Source organism: Mytilus californianus, unplaced genomic scaffold (assembly GCF_021869535.1).
Source record: "Mytilus californianus isolate M0D057914Y unplaced genomic scaffold, xbMytCali1.0.p SCAF_13, whole genome shotgun sequence".
NCBI lineage: Eukaryota > Metazoa > Mollusca > Bivalvia > Mytilida > Mytilidae > Mytilus > Mytilus californianus.
In genome coordinates, this window is record NW_026262615.1 from 20031745 (window position 1) to 20043914 (window position 12170).

A 12170-nucleotide genomic window follows, 5' to 3' on the forward strand; every position below is an offset into this window, starting at 1 on the left:
CATGCAATAATCTGTAATGAGATAATTCTCTTTAAATGCAGTTGTATTTCCATCCTGTGCAAGTTAAACAATAATTTTTTATGTCCGTCTCCAACAAAATTTATTGAATTCAATAATTACAAATTTCTAACTAACAAAAGCCTGCAGAAACATGATCCATTAAAATGAAGATGTGATCATTTTCCCCTTGGAAATTAGACTTACTTCATGGAAACATGGATTTAACTTCTATCAAAGAAACACAGATTAGTTATGTTCATGATATTTAATTCATTTGTTGGGGCATTTCCTGACCCTTTGGGAATGCCTTTTCCACAAACAAATAAGAGAATTTACAATAAAAAAATCTTTAATACTGTTTGACACAAAGTTTATGCCTTATTCACAAACTGATAATGTTAAATATCATTTGACTGGTGATTGATTTTTATAGAAAAATCCCAGATATGTGGAAAATAGTTGTCTGGGTTGACATTTGGACCCAATGTCTGACAAAACATTTGCATCTGAACATACTGAAATCAGCTAAAAATTTAATGTCTACCAAAATTTGGCATCTGAAATCAGCTACATGTAAATATTATAATGTCTAACAAAAAAATAAACATGACTGACCAAAAAAAATCACCTGAATTGACCAATTTTCTAACAAAACTTTATAATCCTTTCACTTTAAATTTTTTCAAAACCCTACAAGTCCATGACCAAGGAATATATGAGTCAGAAACTTATTATTTTTTTCCATTTGACATATTGTTGTATTATGGACTTTCTTTCAAATATGGATATTTTCTTGGTATATTTTTTTGAACATAACGTGTTATATCCCTAGTCATCATTTCTCTGTAAAATCACCATATAATCAGAAAATCAATAAACAATCATTTAATACTAGTCACACGGCAGTTTGTCACAATTTTATAATTAGTTTGTCTATCAGTCATGGTGCCAACGCAGTGTAAGGGATAAAAAAAAGTGTTGTCATCGATTGAGCTGACCTTAATATTGCATTCTTTAACAATCAAATAAGTAGCTTTTGAGGACAAAAAACTTTATTTGCTGAGGAGGAAAGGGGAGGGGAGGGTATCGGTATAATTGGGTCTTTGAGAGCTGACAAAAAAGTGTCAATTTGGAAAATAAATTTTAGATAAACTTTTGTTTTTTAAAATTGTTTGAGGGAAGCAGTGGTTTGCAGGTTCAAATTGTTTGCGCAAAAATCTTTTTCAATGGTTGAAAATGCAATGGAACGTATTCACAAATTTACATAAGGATTTTTAATAACTTATCTTGCACAAAAAACTTCAGACGTCTGATTTGGACCGATGTTGCGACTCTGGGAAACTCCCGAATTTCAAGAATTATTTTCCTTTATGTTTGATTTAATAGAAGCATTTTATGAGCATTTGTCAACATTAAATCTTGTTCAATTTACAGTCAATTTCATCCTAGTTGATTCATGTTATGTCTCTGATTCCTACTATTTTCTAAAAACATCCATCCAATGTCATTTTTGATTTGATAAAAAAACAGATTTTTTTTTTTATCTAATTTTTCTTATTTCTTTTTTTCTTAAAACATCTCAACAATGCTTATTTTTAATCAGCAGAGTTATTGTGAGGGTCTGCCTGCCGTAATCGAAACCCCAGAACAAGTGCAATTGTCCAACACTAAGTTGAAATTACCTGAGGCCAGGGGGGAGAACTCTTTAATTGATTTCAATTGTATGAAAAAATCTCAAAGTTTCAGATATTTAAAAAAAAAAGGAGATGTGTCACTATGCCCAAAGAAGGAGTTTCGTGCCATCTTTCATGGATAACATGATTTTAATTAGAGAACGGAAACGAAAAATTCAGCAATTTTTATGTTTATAAATGGACATAACTCAAGAATGGTAAAAGTGTCGCCACCAAATTTCGTACTTAATCTGTATTATGTAGTAATAAGCATTGTGTATAAGTTTCATAACATTTGGTTGAGGCAAACTAAGTTAGATAAAATGCTCCGCAGGGCGCAGCTTGATACGACCGCAGAGGTCGAACCCTGAACAGTTGGGGCAAGTATGGACACAACATTCAAGCTTGATACAGCTTTGCATTTGGATTGTGATTAAATATTTGACACAGCATAGGTTTCTGACACAGAATGAATGTGGTGTAAGAACATCAAAATTTTAAATTGGACATTCACCTATTATGGTCCAATATCCAAAATCTAAATACATGGTTAGATTCAGCATATCAAAGAACCCCAAGAATTCAATTTTTGATAAAATCAAACAAAGTTTAATTTTGGACCCTTTTGACCTCAATGTGGACAAAGTTGATAACGGGGCCCAAAAATCAAAAATCTAAATACATGGTTAGATTCAGCATATCAAAGAACCCCATACATTCAATTTTTGTTGAAATCAAACAAAGTTTAATTTTGGACCCAGATTTGGACCAACTTGAAAACTGGGCCCATAATCAAAAATCTAAATACATGTTTAGATTCAGCATATCAAAGAACCCCAAGAATTCAATTTCTGTTAAAATCAAACTAAGTTTAATTTTGGACCCTTTGGACCTTAATGTAGACCAATTTGAAAACAGAACCAAAAATTAAGAATCTAAATACACGGTTAGATTCGGCATATCAAAGAACCCCAATAATTCAATTTTTGATGAAATCAAACAAAGTTTAATTTTGGACCCTTTGGACCTCAATGTGGACCAATTTAAAAACGGGGCCCAAAATCCAAAAACTAAATACACGGTTAGATTCAGCATATTAAAGAACCCCAATAATTCAAGAATAAAACCCCATTGAAATTGAAATAAGCAATTTATACGAAGTATCTTCTTTTGCACAATACTGTGTAATTAAATATTTCTTGCTATTGCGCAATACTGTACAATTGACAATTTCTTGCTATTGCGCAATATTGTGCTATTGGATATTTCTTGCTATTGCGCAATACTGTGCAATTGAAGATTTCTTGCTATTGCGCAATACTGTGCAATTGAAGATTTCTTGCTATTGTGCAATACTGTGCAATTGAAAATTTCTTGCTATTGCACAATACTTATTATATAATAATTTACACATCCTGTTTGGTGTGTATCTCCTACCATATCATTATTATTTGCTTTTAAATATAAATCAGAAATAACCAACTTAAAATGGAAAATTTTAAAAGAAAAAAAAAGGGAAAAAAGAAAAAAAAGGAAAAAAAAAAAAAATCCCCCCCCCCAAATTTTTTGAACCCCCTTATAATTCATCACCCCCAAACTCAATCCCAGCCTTCCCTTTGTGGTATGGTACCTTGCAGTACAATTTCAGAGAGAAACCATACACTTGAACACACGTTATTGTCTGGAAACTAAAAAATGTGTTTTTTGGCCCCTTTTTTGGCCACAAATTCCTAAACAATTAGGGCAATTACCCCCAAACTCAAACCCAGCTTTCCCTTTGTGATATGGAACCTTGTAGTACAATATCAGAAAGATCCATAAACTTACACACAAGTTATTGTCCTGAAACTAGAAAAATGCTTGTTTTTTGCCCCTTTTTGGTCCCTAATTCCTAAAATATTGAGGCAATTACCCCATCATCAATCCCAGCCTTCCCTTTGTGGTATGGTACCTTGCAGTACAATTTCAGAGAGATCCATACACTTGAACATAAGTTATTGTCTGGAAACTAGAAAATGCTTATTTTTGGCCCCTTTTTGGCCCCCAATTCCTAAACGTTTCAGCAATTACCCCCAAACTCAATTCCAGCTTTTCCTTTGTGATATGGAACCTTGTAGTGCAATTTCAGAAAGATCCATGCACTTACACACAAGTTATTGTCATGAAACTAGAAAAATGCTTGTTTTTTTGCCCCTTTTTTGGCCCCTAATTCCTAATATTTTGAGGCAATTACCCCCAAAATCAATCCCAGCATTCCTTTTGTGATATGGAACCTTGTGGTACAATGTCAGAGAGATCCATACACTAACACACAAGTTATGTCTGGAAGTTACAAAAATGCTTATTTTTGGCCCCTTTTTGGCCCCTAATTCCTTTACTGTTGGTACCATAACCCCCAAAATCAATCCCAACCTTCCTTTTGTGGTATTGAACCTTGTGGTAAAATTTCATAGAGATCCATTCACTTAAACTAAAGTTAGAGTGCGAAAACCAATGTGTCTTCGGACGACGCCGGACGACGCCAGACGACGACGACGCCAACGTCGTACCAATATACGACCACAAAAATTTTTTTGCGGTCGTATAAAAACGGAAACAAAAAATTTGTACTTGATCCTAGTTTTGTGGTAATGAATATTGTGTATAGGTTTCATAATGTTTGGTTGGGGCAAACTTAAGTTACAGAATGGAAACTAAAAATTTTGCAATAATTCGATTTATAAAGGGCATAACTCAATAATGGTTAAAGTGACACTACCCAAATTCAACTTGATCTGTGTTTTATCAGTGGAAGTCAAAATTAAACATTGCATTGTATAAAGCATTGATTGTAGTTGATTCAACTATAATCATGGACAAAGAAAGATAACTTGATATTTAGAAGAAAATAAAAATTTAGCAATTTTTCCATTTATAAAGGGGCATAACTCTAGAACGGTTAAAGTGATACCACCAAACTTCAAACTTGATCTGTGTTTTGTGGTAATAAGCATTGTGTGTAAGTTTCATAACATTTGGTTGAGGCAAACTTAAGTTAGAAAACGGAAACTTAACATTTTGCAATTTTTCCATTTATAAAGGGGCATAACTCTAGAACAGTTAAAGTGATGCCACCAAAATTCAAACTTGATCTGTGTTTTGTGGTAATAGGCATTGTGTATAAGTTTCATAACATTTGATTGAGGCAAACTTAAGTTAGAGAACGGAAACTAAACATTTTGCAATTTTTCCATTTATAAAGGGGCATAACTCTACGGCGGGGGCATAAAAAATATTTCAAATAAAAGGGGGCTCAAGTAACTAAAACCCACCCTCCAATGTGTCTTCATATATTTATGTCTCTAACCAATTTTTATTTGGAGATGAAAATTTTTAACAATTTAACAGGAGGTCTGTAAATCCAGTTGATTCTAAAATGGCATTTCCTACTAAAGTAGGATCAAGCATCATTAACCCAGTGTTACAACGTCTTATAATTATGACACCGACCAAATTAACCTTAAAGATCCGATATTGATTAAGACAGGTTTATATCGAGAAGTTTTAAAGCTATATATAGATGATTTTCTGTATCAGGGACTAATTAAATAGAGATAATCAATAAATGAAACTGACAAGAGATAACAAAATTATCCCGAGTTAAGGACATGTGAACAACAACTAGGAAACATCTCGGTACAGATGTAACCAATATCGTACAAAAATATGGCCAATATCCTTTGGGAGAAAACAGAATTAGCCATCCTCTGTAGGAAGTCAGATATTAATTCCGTAACAATTCACTGATCAGTAATCAAACACGAAAAATTTCTGATCTTAACGACAAATATCAACAACATACGTATCAACATTTACGTTCTTAGAACCAAAGAAATTCAACAACTTCCATGCAAATCAATGAGGATTATATATCTACTGGAAAATCATAGAGAACCAAATGTTTGAAGAGCAAACGTCCAGTAAAAGCTTTTGTTAATTTATATATTTAATCTTTATTGAACGAAAATTTATCACATAATTTTAAGGACATTTAACACATGTATGTATTTCAATTAAAGATCAATATGATCTACATTTGAGCTGTGTCGCATAGAAATCAACCTTGTGCAAGTGCACATATACATGTACATGTTTAAGACTTGGATTGATTTTGGAACATTCAAACACAAAATAAAAGATGAATTTTGGTCTGTTTTGTAGGGTTCTTATATCAACTCAATTTTCAAACAGTTACAAACTCCACAACAAGTTTTTTTCAACCCAAAATAGGTTAACAGATGTGTTGATATTTATTTGCATAAGGTCAATTTCTAACGGTTGCAGCTCATTTCGCATTTTAAGTCAGCATTTGACAATTGGCATTGATAAATGCACATATTATTTTATTACTTTACAGTTCAGGGATACGCAAGAAAAATATTGTTGTCAAGGAAACAAAAAAATTTAAATTTATATAAAAGATGTGTGGGTATAAGTCAATGAAACAAAAGTCCCTCAATAAATTAATCAAAAGACAAATAGAGGGCAACATTCAGGCATGGTGTCTTTACAACAGGGTTCTCACTAAGGCGTGTCCATGAGTCCTGAAGCAAAAAAAAACTCTCAGGACTCATAATTTCCAAAACTGGTGAGTCCAAATACCCATCAATATCTTCAAATGTTGTATCAACGGAGCACATATATCATCAATTAATAACAAAAATAAATGGGGAAAAGTGTGGCCACCAAAATTCTAACTTGATTTGTGTTTTGGGGTAATAAGCATTGTGTATAAGTTTCATAACATTTGGTTGAGGAAAACTAAAGTTAGAAAATGGAAACGAAAAATTTGTCAATTTTCCCATTTGTAAAGGGGCATAACTCTAGAACAGTAAAAGTGACGCCATCGAAATTCAAACTTGATCTGTGTTTTGTGGTAATAAGCATTATGTTTAAGTTTCATCACATTTGGTTGAGGCAAAGTTAGAGAACGGAAACCAATTTTGGGACGTACATACGTACGTACAGATGGACAAGGGTAAAACTTAATGCCCCCTCCGCTACGGCGGGGCATAATTAACAAATAATCTGAACTTAATGTCATTTCCTTGCTCTTTTTTATCATGGAGACTAAAATTATAAATGATATAGCAATCAAAGTTCCTTTCCACACTGTTGGGACCCACCATAGACAAAATTGAGGAGTCCTAGGACTCTCCTTCAAAAATCCTTAGTAAGAACCCTGATACAATATGTAGCTCCTTATAAAGTCCTAATGTATTATATATAAACCATTAATTGTACTACCAAGCATTTACATTTTTCATTATCTATAATAGCCTAGCATCTAGCAAGTAGTTTTTTGATAAGCCATAGAAATTTTGTGACAACAGACTACATGATGATCAAATCGTGATCCATAAATTACCAGTCAGCTTAAACTTTGTAAGTGAATCAATATCATGCCAATATCATTTCTTTTCTAAAAAAAAAAAAATTCAAATCTTTGGACCAAAATAGAAATTAACAAATGTGTAAAATGTTTCTATTCTCAAAATAAAACAAAGTATTCAGACACAAAAATAAATTTTACAATTTTAATTTTTTCTTAAAAAAAATCCATATTATTCGAACATAAAATAAATAACTGATGATAGTGCCATGTTTAGAAAATTAATTGATCATTTGAACAATGATAAATAAATACACCCAACTATTTCATTTTAAATTATTTATTATATTAGAAATTAGAGATCTTTCTATCTTGACATTGTGTTTCATAGTTTGCAGTAACTATGTATTTACTAAATCTGATGAAAAATTTCTAACATTGTTGAATTACAATAGCCAACAATTATTCTCTCATCCACTAATTATTTGCTATCCTGACCTAGATCAGAGTCTGTTATCTCAAGTGCGTTCACTTAACCTTAATTAATACATGTACATGTACTTGTAATCTGCCAAGGTACATGTATATCTTTAAGTGGAATACTTCCAAGGCAAGCCAAAGTACAAAAAATGTATTTTCACCTGTAGGAACTGCATTCATCACTGCAAATTTGAGTGATCAAGTATTTACCCAACTGTTTTAGTAATGGTCCCTTTTAATGCCATTTTGGGACATTTTTATGCATCAGGTGATTTGTAAATTAAAATAAGAATTGGTTGATAAAAGTGGGAATTCCAAAATATTTTTTCTTCAGTTCTCATTTGGATTGAGTATACATGAAAATAAGTTGGTTTTAAGAATTCATATTCTTCCAAATTTGCACACATGCATGATGAACTGATGGATAAAGAAAAAGACAAACTATACTGCACAAAACACCAACACAGAAAATTAACAATATGAAATTTCCCTTATTGCTGAGTATTTTAGAATGGAAAGCAGTTTCTGACCCACTAGCAACTTAATTCCCTGTTTATTACTATTAGTCAATAGTGTTGATCCTTTTGTGAATTATTGTGTACATAAATGTTTTCTGAAAAATACAACATGTATTTTATAAGAAAAACAAGAAGTTGTAAACTTTGTTGTGCTAAGCTAGCCTCAACTCATATTCCAATGTATCAGAAAACATGAAGTAGATATCTAACAGATCAGAAAAGCAAACACACATTACAACTAATAATTGTTGATCTGCTGACCAAATAATAAAATAAAGTCAATGGAATTTCCTTTATAATATTAGTTTCAAATGGAAGAAATATTCTGGACTTTTATTCCCACTGGAACAAAATAAAGGGATGGTATAGAATATTTTTTCCAAAAGGAACAGATATTTTACCATTGTTTATAACAAGGTTTCCATTGGAAATTCTGCTAGAAGGAACAAATAAATGTTGACACGTACAAGGTAATTGCAATATAGGGGTATACCAATATCAAGTGCCAGTCTTTGTAAGAATCAGGTAATTTAGATGAATTTCAAAACATGGTCGAAAAAACCTATCGACCCAACAAGCCTATGTTGAAGTTTACCCTCACCCTGAGTTAGAAATGGTAGGTCTTTTGTTTCTGTGTGTCTGGTAATTCGAGAAACCTCTAATTTTTGGTTAGAATGAGAGCAAATTACAGAGTTAGCTCACTTGAACTGATAATTTCTAGTGCATTTCAACCAAATTATAAATTGATATACAAGAACAGGAAGAGGAAACCAATGTTATATTCATGTACATGTACATGTATCATTATACATTTTGAACTTGAGCGGGTTTTTTTGTTTGTCATGTTTTCACCATTCAGGCATTGCCTAATTCTTAGGCAGACTGGCATTTAAATTACTTTACTCAGTACAAAAGCAAGAGTAAGTGAAAGTGATACAACAAAGATAAACTTACCGGAGGTAATTCAGTGAGATCGTTACCATCTAACCATAGTTCCTGAAGGCTAGGTAAGGTGCCTATGATCTCTGGCTGCAAGAAAAAGTGGCTTCTGTTAAACTCACATACAGGTTCATATTCTTAATTGTAGCTACCATCTTATATTATTGTATTTCTTTATCTTGTTGTTTGGGCAAGAAAAATATTTCTTGGGGAATGTGTCCATGGGACACAGATGGTGGTGCCCCCGCTTGCATATAACATTATAAAGAGACACAACCCAAGAACAGTAAAAGTGACACTTCCCAAATTTGAACTTGATCTGTGTTTGGTGGTAATAAGCATTGTTTATAAGTTTCATAACATTTAGTTCAGGCAAATTTAAGTTTAGAGAATGGAAACGTAATTTAGCAATTTTTTCATTTGTAAAGAGGCATAACTCTAGAACGGTAAAAGCGACGCCACCAAAATACAAACTTGATCTGTGTTTTGTGGTAATTAGCATTGTGTATAAGTTTCATAACATTTGGTTGAGGCAAACTAAAGTTACAGAACGGAAACAAAAAATTCAGCAATTTTTCCATTTGTAAAGGGCATAACTCTAGAATGGTAAAAAAGTGATGCCACCAAAATTTGAACTTGATCTGTGTTTTGTGGTAATAAGCATTGTGTATAAGTTTCATAACATTTGGTTGAGGCAAACTAAAGTTAGAGAACAGAAACCAACTTTGGGACGAATGTATGGACGTTTAGACGGACAAGGGTAAAACTTAATGCCCCCTCCACTATGGCAGGGGCTTAAAAAAAGTCATTGTGTCAGGTATAGCGAGAATGTTATCATTTAAGAAAAGATGAAAAAATTTAAGTTGATCAGCCAACATCATTCTAACAGTAAAATCTGTTAATATTTCTTACTTCAAACAAAAGGGATGTATGCTTTAGTTGTAAGGCCATAAATATAGATCCCAGATTCTCATCCAATCCTGCTCCAATTTCTTTTTTATTTGTATAAATTGATTTTTGGCTATGATCTTTGATTTTGCTAGAAATTTCACTAAAAATTTGCCCTACAAAACTTTTTTTAAGTTATATCACCATCTAGGATTTGTTTTGGTTATGACTCACAGTATTTCAGATACTTACCAATTCATCGATCTCATTGCTGCCTAAATCTAAAATCTCTAGTTTGCTTAAAAATGAAATAGACTGAGGAAGATTCTTGATCATATTTTCACGAAGTTCTAATGATACTAAGTTGGATAAACTGAAAATAGAAATTGTAAAGAGAATTAAACTTATGAATGGCAGACAGAGATAAAGACAATGTCATAATAGTTTGTCAATATTTTACGTAAGCAAATTATTTTCTTTTTGTTCTTGATACATTATTTCAAGCACTTATCTGCTTAACAAGCGTAGCATGTACATGAACAGGATCCAACTTCAATTTTTTTACTGTCATGAATATGCATGAAATATCTGTCACTGGACATTTTACACACAAAAATTAATAAATCAATCTATCCTTATAACCTTACCTTCCAATATCCTGAGGCAGTCGATCTAAGGAAACATCGTTTAATCCCAACCGTGTTAGGTTACGGAGCTGTGTAAACCCTGGTGGTAATCTGAAAACAACATGTATTTATTTAGAGATATGTTAATAAATTAAACCTACTTCCATGTACGGTTCTCACTTAGGATTTTTGAAGGCGCGTCAGGACTCGTCAATTTTATTGCTATATAATTTTGATCCAAGTCTGGATGACAGTAAAGAGTAAGGAAATGACATCATATTTAGATTTTAACTTTTGATATAAATGATGATGTATGTACTCAGTTGATACCACATTTACAATCTTGATGCATCTTTGGACTCAGCAGTTTTGAAAATGATGATTCCAGAAATAGTTTAAGGAGTCCTGGTCCTATGGTCATACAACTTTATCCAGTACTCAGGAGTACAAAATTTGTGCTTCAAACACAAAATCTAGCATTCTGATTGGTAGAATTCTGAGTCTGAGTACAATAATCAATCTTACTCCAAATCTTTAGGACAGCAAGGCCGGGACTCATGGACTTGCCTTAGTGGGATCCCTGCTTCAATGTACAAATCAAAACCAGCTACTACTTAAAGCCATACAAAGTTTAATTTTTGGGTTGGTAAATGATAAAACAGGCAAAAGGTACAAGAAAAAGTTAGTAAGAACAGAAAGGGCAACAACAATGTCAAATATCTTCCGATTCATTATTATCAGTGGGATAACAATTTTCATTGATTTCATTGGTATAGGTAAACAATGAATTTAAATGTTCAACTAAATATAAATTTTGTATAGGCTGGTAGGCAGACTATGCCAAAAATGACAAAATCTGATATCCATGGATATACATTTTTCCTCAATTCATGAAAAGTGAGCCCAAGGAAAACAAGCATTCTGTGAGTATTGCATGGCAATACATAGTCCGCTACTGGTTAAAAATTCATTGAAATGGAGCAAACCTACCACTAAATTCTTCAAACAATTTACTAAAGAAAAGGAAAAAAATCCAAAATGTCATTTATCTTAATTCAATGTCTTTTACAAATCTTTAAAAAAAAAAGAGTTATTTCCCTTTAAACAGAAATCAAGTACTTAATAGGTATTTCATCAAAAATTTACTTCTAGGGAAAGGGCTTTAACTGAACAAGGAGAAAAGCTAAAATCGTGAAAATCGAACTTGACCTGTAACTTGTCATGATAAAACAATACACTAAATATCAAATCAATATCTTCAAGCATGAAGAAAAAAAGTCTGGAAAACTGATTTGCCGGATTGATGGTCGGACAGACGGACGGACAGACAGACGGACAAACCTAAGTGCAAACCTAAAGTCCCCTTCGACTTCGTCGGTAGGGGACTAACAAGCATTCTGAGAGTATTGCATGGCGATACATAGTCCCCTACCGGTTAAAAATTCATTGTATTGGAACAAAATGCTAACTTGATCTATAACTTGTCATGGTGTAAACTGTTTAACAAATATCAAGTCAATATCTTCAAGCATGACGAAAAAAAGTGTGGAAAACTGATTATTTAAGTGAATTTTCTAAGTCCAAGCATGGAAGTAATATTGAAAGGAATAACAACGTCGTCACTTCAAAGGTTTCATCTGCGTTACCGCCCATCTTTCGATAACTCGTTAATTGG

The 12170-nt window shown here is 32.6% G+C and overlaps 1 protein-coding gene across 7 annotated transcripts in view; it reads right to left on the reverse strand.

The window, feature by feature from the left end:
- LOC127723340 (protein scribble homolog) overlaps positions 1 to 12170 on the reverse strand; it is a 101978-nt gene that overhangs the window by 69946 nt on the left and 19862 nt on the right. For all 7 annotated transcript variants that reach the window (XM_052229915.1, XM_052229920.1, XM_052229918.1 and 4 more), the window contains exons 4-6: positions 10517 to 10606; positions 10122 to 10242; positions 8997 to 9071 (exon numbers count right to left, since the gene is read on the reverse strand). In XM_052229915.1, coding sequence (XP_052085875.1) covers positions 8997 to 9071; positions 10122 to 10242; positions 10517 to 10606 — 286 coding nt within the window. The remainder of the gene's footprint in view (positions 1 to 8996; positions 9072 to 10121; positions 10243 to 10516; positions 10607 to 12170) is intronic.